This window comes from Rattus norvegicus, chromosome 1 (assembly GCF_021556685.1).
Source record: "Rattus norvegicus strain SHRSP/BbbUtx chromosome 1, alternate assembly SHRSP_T2T, whole genome shotgun sequence".
Classification (NCBI taxonomy): Eukaryota; Metazoa; Chordata; class Mammalia; order Rodentia; family Muridae; genus Rattus; species Rattus norvegicus.
In genome coordinates this window covers 79,175,166-79,188,925 of record NC_141534.1, presented here as the reverse complement: position 1 = coordinate 79,188,925, position 13,760 = coordinate 79,175,166, and the positions used below count along the sequence as shown (strand labels likewise).

General features: G+C 42.1%; 1 protein-coding gene across 1 annotated transcript in view; it reads left to right on the top strand.

Moving 5' to 3' along the window:
* The window catches only part of Nlrp5 (NLR family, pyrin domain containing 5), a 270,742-nt gene that overhangs the window by 110,552 nt on the left and 146,430 nt on the right, over nucleotides 1-13,760 (top strand). Inside the window, exons 25-28 of the mRNA XM_087603010.1 lie at nucleotides 3,277-3,354; nucleotides 5,435-5,515; nucleotides 10,089-10,166; nucleotides 12,247-12,327. Coding sequence (XP_087459136.1) covers nucleotides 3,277-3,354; nucleotides 5,435-5,515; nucleotides 10,089-10,166; nucleotides 12,247-12,327 — 318 coding nt within the window. The remainder of the gene's footprint in view (nucleotides 1-3,276; nucleotides 3,355-5,434; nucleotides 5,516-10,088; nucleotides 10,167-12,246; nucleotides 12,328-13,760) is intronic.

The window sequence follows — 13,760 nt, the reverse complement described above, 5'->3', positions numbered from 1 at the left end:
CGATTCTTGATCTTAGAGCATAAGCCATTGGTGTTTGGTTTGGTTTGGTTTGGTTTGGTTTTTTCAGGAAATTTTCTCCAGTCTCCATGTGTTCGAGAGTCTTCCCCACTTTTTCTTCTATTAGTTTGAGTGTATCTGGTTTGATGTGGAAGTCCTTGATCCACTTGGACTTAAGCTTTGTACGGGGTGATAAGCATGGATCGATCTGCATTCTTCTACATGCTGACCTCCAGTTGAACCAGCATCATTTGCTGAAAATGCTATCTTTTTTTTTCCATTGGATGGTTTTGGCTCCTTTGTCAAAAATCAAGTGACCATAGGTGTGTGGGTTCATTTCTGGGTCTTCAGTTCTATTCCACTGGTCTATCTGTCTGTCTCTGTACCAATACCATGCAATTTTTATCACTATTGCTCTGTAATACTAATTGAGTTCAGGGATAGTGATTCCCCCAGAAGTCCCTTTATTGTTGAGGATAGTTTTAGCTATCCTGGGTTTTTTGTTACTCCAGATGAATTTGCAAATTGTTCTGTCTAACTCTCTGAAGCATTGGATTGGTATTTTGATGGGGATTGCATTGAATCTGTAGATCGCATTTGGTAAAATGGCCATTTTTACTATGTTGATCCTGCCAATCCATGAGCATGGGAGATCTTTCCCTCTTCTGATGTCTTCAATTTCTTTCTTCAGAGGCTTAAAGATCTTATCATACAGATCTTTTACTTGCTTGGTCACAGTCACACCGAGGTATTTTTTTTTTATTATTTGGGACTATTAGGAAGGGTGTCATTTCCCTAATTTCTTTCTCGGCTTGTTTCTCTTTTGTGTAGAGGAAGGCTACTGATTTATTTGAGTTAATATTATACCCAGCCACTTTGCTGAAGTTGTTTATCAGCTGTAGTAGTTCTCTGGTGGAACTTTTGGGATCACTTAAATATACTATATCATATCATCTGCAATTAGTGATATTTTGACTTCTTCTTTTCTACTCTGTATCCCCTTGATCTCCTTTTGTTGTCTGATTGCTCTGGCTAGAACTTCAAGAACTATATTGAATAAGTAGGGAGAGAGTGGGCAGCCTTGTCTAGTCCCTGATTTTAGTGGGATTGCTTCAAGTTTCTCTCCATTTAGTTTAATGTTAGCTACTGGTTTGCTGTATATGGCTTTTACTATGTCTAGGTATGGGCCTTGAATTCCTATTCCTTCCAGGACTTTTATCATGAAGGGGTGTTGAATTTTGTCAAATGCTTTCTCAGCATCTAATGAAATGATCCTGTGGTTTTGTTGTTTCAGTTTGTTTAGATAATGGATCACGTTGATGGTTTTCCATATATGAAACCATCCCTGCATGCCTGGGATGAAGCCTACTTGATCATGGTGAATGATTGTTTTGAAGTGATATTGGATTCGGTTTGCCAGAATTTTATTGAGTATTTTTGCGTTGATATCCATAAGGGAAATTGGTCTGAAGTTCTCTTTCTTTGTTGGGTCTTTGTGTGGTTTAGGTAAAAGAGTAATTGTGGCTTCATAGAAGGAATACGGTAGCGCTTCATCAGCTTCAATTTTGTGGAATAGTTTGGATAGTATTGGTGTGATGAGGTCTTCTGTGAAGGTCTGATAGAATTCTGCACGGAACCCGTCTGGACCTGGGCTCTTTTTGGTTGGGGGGCCTTTAATGACTGCTTCTATTTCATTAGGAGTTATGGGATTGTTTAACTGGTTTGTCTGTTCCTGATTTAACTTCGGTACCTCGTATCTATCTAGGAAATTGTCCATTTCCTGCAGATTTTCAAGTTTTGTTGAATATTGGCTTTTGTAGTAGGATCTGATGATTTTTTTAATTTCCTCTGATTCTGTAGTTATGTCTAGCTTTTCATTTCTGATTTTGTTAATTTGGACACACTCTCTGTGTCCTCTCGTTAGTCTGGCTAAGGGTTTATCTATCTTGTTGACTTTCTCAAAGAACCAACTTTTGGTTCTGTTGATACTTTCTATGGTCCTTTTTGTTTCTATTTGGTTGATTTCAGCCCTGAGTTTGATTATTTCCTGCCTTCTACTTCTACTGGATGTATTTGATTCTTCTTGTTCTAGAGCTTTTAGGTGTGCTGTCAAGCTGCTGATATATGCTCTTTCCTGTTTCTTTCTGCAGCCACTCAGAGCTATGAGTTTTCCTTATAGCACAGCTTTCATTGTGTCCCATAAGTTTTGATATGTTGTACTTCCTTTTCATTAAATTCTAAGAAGTCTTTAATTTCTTTCTTTATTTCTTCCTTGGCCAGGTTATCCTTGATGAGTAGAGCACTGTTAAAGTTCCATGTATATGTGGGCGTTCTTACCTTATTGTTATTGAAGACCAGCTTTAGCCCGCGGTGGTCTGATAGGACGCATGGGATTATTTCTATCTTTCTGTATCTGTTGAGGCCTGTTTTTATGACCCATTATATGGTCAATTTTAGAGAAAGTACCAGGAGGTGGTGAGACGCAGGTAAATCCTTTCCTTTTAGGATAGAATGTTCTATAAATATCTTTTAAGTCCATTTGGATCATGACTTCGCTTAGTCTGTCTATGTCTCTCTTCAATTTCTGCTTCCATGATTTGTCCATTGATGAGAGTGGGGTGTTGAAATCACCCACTATTATTGTGTGAGGTGCACTGTGTGCTTTGAGCTTTAGTAAGGTATCTTTTATGGATGTAGGTGCCCTTGTATTTGGACATCGATATCGAGGACTGAGAGATTGTCTTGGTGGATTATTCCTTTGATGAATATGAAGTGTCCTTCCTTGTCTTTTTTGATGACTTTTGGTTGAAAATTTATTCTTTTCAAAACCTAGTTACATTTCTAAAGAGGAAGTAGACAATCGGGAACATCTGTGCACCCACAACAAGACACACAAACCTGAAGACAACCCTAATTACAAGTATCAGTTACCCGCAAATTAAATCCCATACAAGCTGCTTCTACAGGTCAGAAATTGGAAGGAATTGGGGATGAATAACAAAGATGAACCTTAACTGCCTATGACCCAGCACCTTCTTGTGACACACACCCTAAGCCTCTCAAAAGAACTAGGAGGCAATGCACATGTTAGGATTCAAATGGGAGCATCTTTGCCTCGCTCTACTGCCTTACCGTGCTTGAGAGACAAAGGGCCTGACAACAAAGGCTATAAGGATATAACCTTAGCAGAAGCTTGCCTTAATACTCTATGTAGTTTGAACATGAACTGTTCTTATCCCAACATGGGCAATAAGTTATTAACTCTATCTTTTGTTACAGAAAGCACAACTCCTCCAAAAAAAGATGACAAAGCAACCCCGAAGGAAGAAGGATCAGAGAAGGAACAGAAATCACCAGGTTTGCAGGAGGGGTGGGATGTAAAGATGGTTAAACTTACAGACACATGCTGTGTAGGTTTCTGTCAGGTGAGTTAGACCTCCATATTCTTCTGTGCGCTCAGGCAGGTTGGAGTTGATTTCAGGGCACCCACATCAGGTGGCTCAGAGCTGGGTATATAAATTCATCTCCAAGAAACCCAAAACCTCTGTCCTCTACTGCCAAAAGGCTCATACACACCCACTCATAGGCATGAAATTAAAGTTAAAAATAAGTCTTTGTTTTAAGGTAGATGTTTCCTGATCAAGGACACCTGAGTTGACCTCTGGCACCAACATCAACATGACACACATGTTGATCAACATTAACACTGATCTCATACCACACATATATGTACAGGTTAATTTTTCTACTTACCGACAGAGAGGTGTGGGAGGGTAATGTTGGGTTTCTCAGCACTAGGTGACAGCTCTCTGTGCCTGTCCTTTAACAGCTATCCCCATTGGGCGACATGTTGCTTCTTTCAGGGTATATGACTTTCAATGTGTCTCCTAGATATGTGGAGTGCTAGTTCTTGGTTCCATTGGTTTGTATCATAAATTTTAAAATTGCCTTGACAATTTCATAGAGGGAAATGATCACCTACGTTACTGATATGCACGGCATTAAGTTGCATCTGTGTTTGGGTATATAACTGTTAATAAGGTTGAAACTGGAGGCTTGTCTTGCTCAGTAAAGAAATGCTTTCTGTGCTTGGGCCAGAGTTCCATTCCCATAACCTATCTAGATGGGCTGGTGGGAGGGGCATGTGACTATAAAACAACCACCAAGGAGGCAGAGACAAGGAGGATCCCTGCTGCTTGCTGCCCAGCCCAGGCTACCATGGTGAGATCCAGGTTTAGTGAGACTCTCCAAAACTAAGATTGGAGACAAGAGACAGGGCCCGGAGGGTCAACATCACTTGCCTACTGTTTTGGAGAATGCAAAATCAGTTTTCAGTTCTCACATGCCAGCCCATATCCATAAGTCTAGTGTCAAGGAATTTGCCCTCTTGTAGTCTAAGTAGGCATAGCCTGCCTGGCACAGGGTACAGCGACATCCGTACAGGAAGAGCATTCTTAAAGATAAATACATCTTTAGAAGTTAAGACTGAGAGTGACTGAGAAAGACATGAAAAGTCAACCTATGGTCCACCGATGGTCACAGAATTTGCACATGGACCTGCCAGCGTGCATGTACACACAGAGCCGTGGCAACTAAGAGGAGGAGCTGCTGCAGAGCAGCAACTCCAAATGCTGATACTTCCTCAGGAGCCCGCACCCAAACTATTATACATTTTTAAGTGTCTGACGTTTGCACAGGGAGTCTCAGCTGCATGATTTCATGTGCCCAGCAGCTCCGTCATGTCCAAAGGATAGCAGTTCATATCTCTCCTCCCCACCCTCTGTTCCCTCAGGATTGGCAGCTCATAGAGATGGTATCTCTGCTTTGAAGAGTAAAATCCTGTTCCCCTTATAGCACACACATAGAAGTGGCTCACAGCTGCCTTTAACTCCAGTTCCACAGAGCTCAATGTCCTGTTCTGGCTCCCTAGGGCACCTGTGTGATACATGGACATGTCCCAAACAATAAAATGTATTCTTTTCCAAACCTAGTTACATTTCTAAAGAGGAGGTAGACAATCGGGAGCATCTGTGCACCCACAACAAAACACACAAACCTGAAGACAACTCTAATTACAAGTATCAGTTACCCGCAAATTAAATCTCATACAAGCTGTTTCCACAGGTCAGAAATTGGAAGGAATTGGGGATGAATAACAAAGATGAACCTTAACTACCTATGACCCAGCTCCTCCTTGTGTGACACCCACCCTAAGCCTCTCAAAGGAACTAGGAGATAATGCACATGTTAGGGTTCAGATGTGAGCATCTTTGCCTCTCTCTACTGCCTTACTGTACTTGAGAGACATAGGGCCTGACATCAAATTCTATATGGATATCACCTGAGCAGAAGCTTGCCTAACACTCTCTGTCGTTCGGACATGAACCGTTTCATCCCAACATGGGCAATAAGTCATTAACTCTTTGTTTTGTTCCAGAAAGCCCAACAACTCCTCCAAAAAAAGATGATAAAGCAACCCCGAAGGAAGAAGGATCAGAGGAGGAACAGAAATCACCAGGTTTGCAGGAGGGGTGGGCTGTAAAGATGGTTACACTTACAGCCACATGCTGTGTAGGTTTCTGTCAGGTGAGTTAGACCTCCATATTCCTCTGTGCGCTCATGCAGGTTGGAGTTGATTTAAGGGCACCCACATCAGGTGGCTCAGAGCTGGGTGTAAATTCATCTCCAAGAAACCCAACACCTCTGTCCTCTGCTGGCAAAAGGCTCATACATACCCACACATAGGCATGAAGTTAAAGTTAAAAATAAGGCTTTGTTTCAAGGTAGATGTTTCCTGATCAAGGACACCTGAAGTTGACCTCTGGCACCAACATCAACATGACACACATGTTGATCAACATTAACAGTGATCACATACCACACACATATGTACAAGGTTACTTTCTCTACTTGTCGACACAGAGGTGTGGGAGGGTAATGTTGGGTTTCTCAGCACTCGGTGACAGGTCTCTGTGCCTGTCCTTTAACAGCTCTCCCCATTGGGCTACATGTTGATTTTCTCATGGTATGTGATATATATACATATATATCTTCATTACCTTGAGTATTTTTTATTTACATTCCGATTGTTATTCCCATTCCCGGTGTCCAGGCCAACTTTCCCTAACCTCTGCCCCTCCCCGTCCCCCTCTATATATGTGTTCCCCTCCTATCCTCCCCCCATTACCACCCTCCCCCCAACAATCACATTCACTAGGTGTTCAGTCTTGGCAGGACCAAGGGCTTCCCCTTCCACTGCTGCTCTTACTAGGCTATTCATTGCTACCTATGAGGTTAGAGTACAGGGTCAGTCCATGTAGAGTCTTTGGGTAGTGACTCAGTCCCTGGAAGCTCTGGTTGCTTGCATTGTTGTTCATCTGGGGTCTCGAGCCCCTTCAAGATCTTCAGTCCTTTCTCTGATTCCTTCAACGGGGGTCCTGTTCTCAGTTCAGTGTTTTGCTGCTGGCTTTCGCCTTTGTATTTGCTGTATTCTGGCTGTGTCTCTCAGGAGACATGTACATCCGGTACCTGTCGGCCTGCACTTCTCTGCTTCATCCATCTTGTCTAATTGGGTGGCTGTATATGTATGGACCACATGTGGGGCAGGCTCTGAATGGGTTGAACCCCATTTTTTAATAGGGTTATTTGTCTCCCTGCGGTCTAACTTCTTGAGTTCTTTGTGTATTTTGGGTATAAGCCCTCTGTCTGTTGTAGGATTGGTAAAGAGCTTTTCCCAATCTGTTGGTTGCCATTTTGTCCTAACCACAGTGCCCTTGGCCTTACAGAAGCTTGCAGTTTTAGGAGATCCCATTTGTCGATTCTTGATCTTAGAGCATAAGCCATTGGTGTTTGGTTTGGTTTGGTTTGGTTTGGTTTTTTCAGGAAATTTTCTCCAGTCTCCATGTGTTCGAGAGTCTTCCCCACTTTTTCTTCTATTAGTTTGAGTGTATCTGGTTTGATGTGGAAGTCCTTGATCCACTTGGACTTAAGCTTTGTACGGGGTGATAAGCATGGATCGATCTGCATTCTTCTACATGCTGACCTCCAGTTGAACCAGCATCATTTGCTGAAAATGCTATCTTTTTTTTTTCCATTGGATGGTTTTGGCTCCTTTGTCAAAAATCAAGTGACCATAGGTGTGTGGGTTCATTTCTGGGTCTTCAGTTCTATTCCACTGGTCTATCTGTCTGTCTCTGTACCAATACCATGCAATTTTTATCACTATTGCTCTGTAATACTGCTTGACTTCAGGGATAGTGATTTCGCCAGAAGTCCCTTTATTGTTGAGGATAGTTTTAGCTATCCTGGGTTTTTTGTTACTCCAGATGAATTTGCAAATTGTTCTGTCTAACTCTCTGAAGCATTGGATTGGTATTTTGATGGGGATTGCATTGAATCTGTAGATCGCATTTGGTAAAATGGCCATTTTTACTATGTTGATCCTGCCAATCCATGAGCATGGGAGATCTTTCCATCTTCTGATGTCTTCAATTTCTTTCTTCAGAGGCTTAAAGATCTTATCATACAGATCTTATACTTGCTTGTTCACAGTCACACCGAGGTATTTTTTTTTATTATTTGGGACTATTAGGAAGGGTGTCATTTCCCTAATTTCTTTCTCGGCTTGTTTCTCTTTTGTGTAGAGGAAGGCTACTGATTTATTTGAGTTAATTTTATACCCAGCCACTTTGCTGAAGTTGTTTATCAGCTGTAGTAGTTCTCTGGTGGAACTTTTGGGATCACTTAAATATACTATATCATATCATCTGCAATTAGTGATATTTTGACTTCTTCTTTTCTAATCTGTATCCCCTTGATCTCCTTTTGTTGTCTGATTGCTCTGGCTAGAACTTCAAGAACTATATTGAATAAGTAGGGAGAGAGTGGGCAGCCTTGTCTAGTCCCTGATTTTAGTGGGATTGCTTCAAGTTTCTCTCCATTTAGTTTAATGTTAGCTACTGGTTTGCTGTATATGGCTTTTACTATGTCTAGGTATGGGCCTTGAATTCCTATTCTTTCCAGGACTTTTATCATGAAGGGGTGTTGAATTTTGTCAAATGCTTTCTCAGCATCTAATGAAATGATCCTGTGGTTTTGTTGTTTCAGTTTGTTTAGATAATGGATCACGTTGATGGTTTTCCATATATGAAACCATCCCTGCATGCCTGGGATGAAGCCTACTTGATCATGGTGAATGATTGTTTTGATGTGATATTGGATTCGGTTTGCCAGAATTTTATTGAGTATTTTTGCGTTGATATCCATAAGGGAAATTGGTCTGAAGTTCTCTTTCTTTGTTGGGTGTTTGTGTGGTTTAGGTAAAAGAGTAATTGTGGCTTCATAGAAGGAATACGGTAGTGCTTCATCAGCTTCAATTTTGTGGAATAGTTTGGATAGTATTGGTGTGATGAGGTCTTCTGTGAAGGTCTGATAGAATTCTGCACGGAACCCGTCTGGACCTGGGCTCTTTTTGGTTGGGGGGCCTTTAATGACTGCTTCTATTTCATTAGGAGTTATGGGATTGTTTAACTGGTTTGTCTGTTCCTGATTTAACTTCGGTACCTCGTATCTATCTAGGAAATTGTCCATTTCCTGCAGATTTTCAAGTTTTGTTGAATATTGGCTTTTGTAGTAGGATCTGATGATTTTTTTAATTTCCTCTGATTCTGTAGTTATGTCTCCCTTTTCATTTCTGATTTTGTTAATTTGGACACACTCTCTGTGTCCTCTCGTTAGTCTGGCTAAGGGTTTATCTATCTTGTTGACTTTCTCAAAGAACCAACTTTTGGTTCTGTTGATACTTTCTATTGTCCTTTTTGTTTCTATTTGGTTGATTTCAGCCCTGAGTTTGATTATTTCCTGCCTTCTACTTCTACTGGGTGTATTTGATTCTTCTTGTTCTAGAGCTTTTAGGTGTGCTGTCAAGCTGCTGATATATGCTCTTTCCTGTTTCTTTCTGCAGGCACTCAGAGCTATGAGTTTTCCTCTTAGCACAGCTTTCATTGTGTCCCATAAGTTTTGATATGTTGTACTTCCTTTTCATTAAATTCTAAGAAGTCTTTAATTTCTTTCTTTATTTCTTCCTTGGCCAGGTTATCCTTGATGAGTAGAGCACTGTTAAAGTTCCATGTATATGTGGGCGTTCTTACCTTATTGTTATTGAAGACCAGCTTTAGCCCGCGGTGGTCTGATAGGACGCATGGGATTATTTCTATCTTTCTGTATCTGTTGAGGCCTGTTTTTATGACCCATTATATGGTCAATTTTAGAGAAAGTACCAGGAGGTGGAGAGACGCAGGTAAATCCTTTCCTTTTAGGATAGAATGTTCTATAAATATCTTTTAAGTCCATTTGGATCATGACTTCGCTTAGTCTGTCTATCTCTCTCTTCAATTTCTGCTTCCATGATTTGTCCATTGATGAGAGTGGGGTGTTGAAATCACCCACTATTATTGTGTGAGGTGCACTGTGTGCTTTGAGCTTTAGTAAGGTATCTTTTATGGATGTAGGTGCCCTTGTATTTGGACATCGATATCGAGGACTGAGAGATTGTCTTGGTGGATTATTCCTTTGATGAATATGAAGTGTCCTTCCTTGTCTTTTTTGATGACTTTTGGTTGAAAATTTATTCTTTTCAAAACCTAGTTACATTTCTAAAGAGGAAGTAGACAATCGGGAACATCTGTGCACCCACAACAAGACACACAAACCTGAAGACAACCCTAATTACAAGTATCAGTTACCCGCAAATTAAATCCCATACAAGCTGCTTCTACAGGTCAGAAATTGGAAGGAATTGGGGATGAATAACAAAGATGAACCTTAACTGCCTATGACCCAGCACCTTCTTGTGACACACACCCTAAGCCTCTCAAAAGAACTAGGAGGCAATGCACATGTTAGGATTCAAATGGGAGCATCTTTGCCTCGCTCTACTGCCTTACCGTGCTTGAGAGACAAAGGGCCTGACAACAAAGGCTATAAGGATATAACCTTAGCAGAAGCTTGCCTTAATACTCTATGTAGTTTGAACATGAACTGTTCTTATCCCAACATGGGCAATAAGTTATTAACTCTATCTTTTGTTACAGAAAGCACAACTCCTCCAAAAAAAGATGACAAAGCAACCCCGAAGGAAGAAGGATCAGAGAAGGAACAGAAATCACCAGGTTTGCAGGAGGGGTGGGATGTAAAGATGGTTAAACTTACAGACACATGCTGTGTAGGTTTCTGTCAGGTGAGTTAGACCTCCATATTCTTCTGTGCGCTCAGGCAGGTTGGAGTTGATTTCAGGGCACCCACATCAGGTGGCTCAGAGCTGGGTATATAAATTCATCTCCAAGAAACCCAAAACCTCTGTCCTCTACTGCCAAAAGGCTCATACACACCCACTCATAGGCATGAAATTAAAGTTAAAAATAAGTCTTTGTTTTAAGGTAGATGTTTCCTGATCAAGGACACCTGAGTTGACCTCTGGCACCAACATCAACATGACACACATGTTGATCAACATTAACACTGATCTCATACCACACATATATGTACAGGTTAATTTTTCTACTTACCGACAGAGAGGTGTGGGAGGGTAATGTTGGGTTTCTCAGCACTAGGTGACAGCTCTCTGTGCCTGTCCTTTAACAGCTATCCCCATTGGGCGACATGTTGCTTCTTTCAGGGTATATGACTTTCAATGTGTCTCCTAGATATGTGGAGTGCTAGTTCTTGGTTCCATTGGTTTGTATCATAAATTTTAAAATTGCCTTGACAATTTCATAGAGGGAAATGATCACCTACGTTACTGATATGCACGGCATTAAGTTGCATCTGTGTTTGGGTATATAACTGTTAATAAGGTTGAAACTGGAGGCTTGTCTTGCTCAGTAAAGAAATGCTTTCTGTGCTTGGGCCAGAGTTCCATTCCCATAACCTATCTAGATGGGCTGGTGGGAGGGGCATGTGACTATAAAACAACCACCAAGGAGGCAGAGACAAGGAGGATCCCTGCTGCTTGCTGCCCAGCCCAGGCTACCATGGTGAGATCCAGGTTTAGTGAGACTCTCCAAAACTAAGATTGGAGACAAGAGACAGGGCCCGGAGGGTCAACATCACTTGCCTACTGTTTTGGAGAATGCAAAATCAGTTTTCAGTTCTCACATGCCAGCCCATATCCATAAGTCTAGTGTCAAGGAATTTGCCCTCTTGTAGTCTAAGTAGGCATAGCCTGCCTGGCACAGGGTACAGCGACATCCGTACAGGAAGAGCATTCTTAAAGATAAATACATCTTTAGAAGTTAAGACTGAGAGTGACTGAGAAAGACATGAAAAGTCAACCTATGGTCCACCGATGGTCACAGAATTTGCACATGGACCTGCCAGCGTGCATGTACACACAGAGCCGTGGCAACTAAGAGGAGGAGCTGCTGCAGAGCAGCAACTCCAAATGCTGATACTTCCTCAGGAGCCCGCACCCAAACTATTATACATTTTTAAGTGTCTGACGTTTGCACAGGGAGTCTCAGCTGCATGATTTCATGTGCCCAGCAGCTCCGTCATGTCCAAAGGATAGCAGTTCATATCTCTCCTCCCCACCCTCTGTTCCCTCAGGATTGGCAGCTCATAGAGATGGTATCTCTGCTTTGAAGAGTAAAATCCTGTTCCCCTTATAGCACACACATAGAAGTGGCTCACAGCTGCCTTTAACTCCAGTTCCACAGAGCTCAATGTCCTGTTCTGGCTCCCTAGGGCACCTGTGTGATACATGGACATGTCCCAAACAATAAAATGTATTCTTTTCCAAACCTAGTTACATTTCTAAAGAGGAGGTAGACAATCGGGAGCATCTGTGCACCCACAACAAAACACACAAACCTGAAGACAACTCTAATTACAAGTATCAGTTACCCGCAAATTAAATCTCATACAAGCTGTTTCCACAGGTCAGAAATTGGAAGGAATTGGGGATGAATAACAAAGATGAACCTTAACTACCTATGACCCAGCTCCTCCTTGTGTGACACCCACCCTAAGCCTCTCAAAGGAACTAGGAGATAATGCACATGTTAGGGTTCAGATGTGAGCATCTTTGCCTCTCTCTACTGCCTTACTGTACTTGAGAGACATAGGGCCTGACATCAAATTCTATATGGATATCACCTGAGCAGAAGCTTGCCTAACACTCTCTGTCGTTCGGACATGAACCGTTTCATCCCAACATGGGCAATAAGTCATTAACTCTTTGTTTTGTTCCAGAAAGCCCAACAACTCCTCCAAAAAAAGATGATAAAGCAACCCCGAAGGAAGAAGGATCAGAGGAGGAACAGAAATCACCAGGTTTGCAGGAGGGGTGGGCTGTAAAGATGGTTACACTTACAGCCACATGCTGTGTAGGTTTCTGTCAGGTGAGTTAGACCTCCATATTCCTCTGTGCGCTCATGCAGGTTGGAGTTGATTTAAGGGCACCCACATCAGGTGGCTCAGAGCTGGGTGTAAATTCATCTCCAAGAAACCCAACACCTCTGTCCTCTGCTGGCAAAAGGCTCATACATACCCACACATAGGCATGAAGTTAAAGTTAAAAATAAGGCTTTGTTTCAAGGTAGATGTTTCCTGATCAAGGACACCTGAAGTTGACCTCTGGCACCAACATCAACATGACACACATGTTGATCAACATTAACAGTGATCACATACCACACACATATGTACAAGGTTACTTTCTCTACTTGTCGACACAGAGGTGTGGGAGGGTAATGTTGGGTTTCTCAGCACTCGGTGACAGGTCTCTGTGCCTGTCCTTTAACAGCTCTCCCCATTGGGCTACATGTTGATTTTCTCATGGTATGTGATATATATACATATATATCTTCATTACCTTGAGTATTTTTTATTTACATTCCGATTGTTATTCCCATTCCCGGTGTCCAGGCCAACTTTCCCTAACCTCTGCCCCTCCCCGTCCCCCTCTATATATGTGTTCCCCTCCTATCCTCCCCCCATTACCACCCTCCCCCCAACAATCACATTCACTAGGTGTTCAGTCTTGGCAGGACCAAGGGCTTCCCCTTCCACTGCTGCTCTTACTAGGCTATTCATTGCTACCTATGAGGTTAGAGTACAGGGTCAGTCCATGTAGAGTCTTTGGGTAGTGACTCAGTCCCTGGAAGCTCTGGTTGCTTGCATTGTTGTTCATCTGGGGTCTCGAGCCCCTTCAAGATCTTCAGTCCTTTCTCTGATTCCTTCAACGGGGGTCCTGTTCTCAGTTCAGTGTTTTGCTGCTGGCTTTCGCCTTTGTATTTGCTGTATTCTGGCTGTGTCTCTCAGGAGACATGTACATCCGGTACCTGTCGGCCTGCACTTCTCTGCTTCATCCATCTTGTCTAATTGGGTGGCTGTATATGTATGGACCACATGTGGGGCAGGCTCTGAATGGGTTGAACCCCATTTTTTAATAGGGTTATTTGTCTCCCTGCGGTCTAACTTCTTGAGTTCTTTGTGTATTTTGGGTATAAGCCCTCTGTCTGTTGTAGGATTGGTAAAGAGCTTTTCCCAATCTGTTGGTTGCCATTTTGTCCTAACCACAGTGCCCTTGGCCTTACAGAAGCTTGCAGTTTTAGGAGATCCCATTTGTCGATTCTTGATCTTAGAGCATAAGCCATTGGTGTTTGGTTTGGTTTGGTTTGGTTTGGTTTTTTCAGGAAATTTTCTCCAGTCTCCATGTGTTCGAGAGTCTTCCCCACTTTTTCTTCTATTAGTTTGAGTGTATC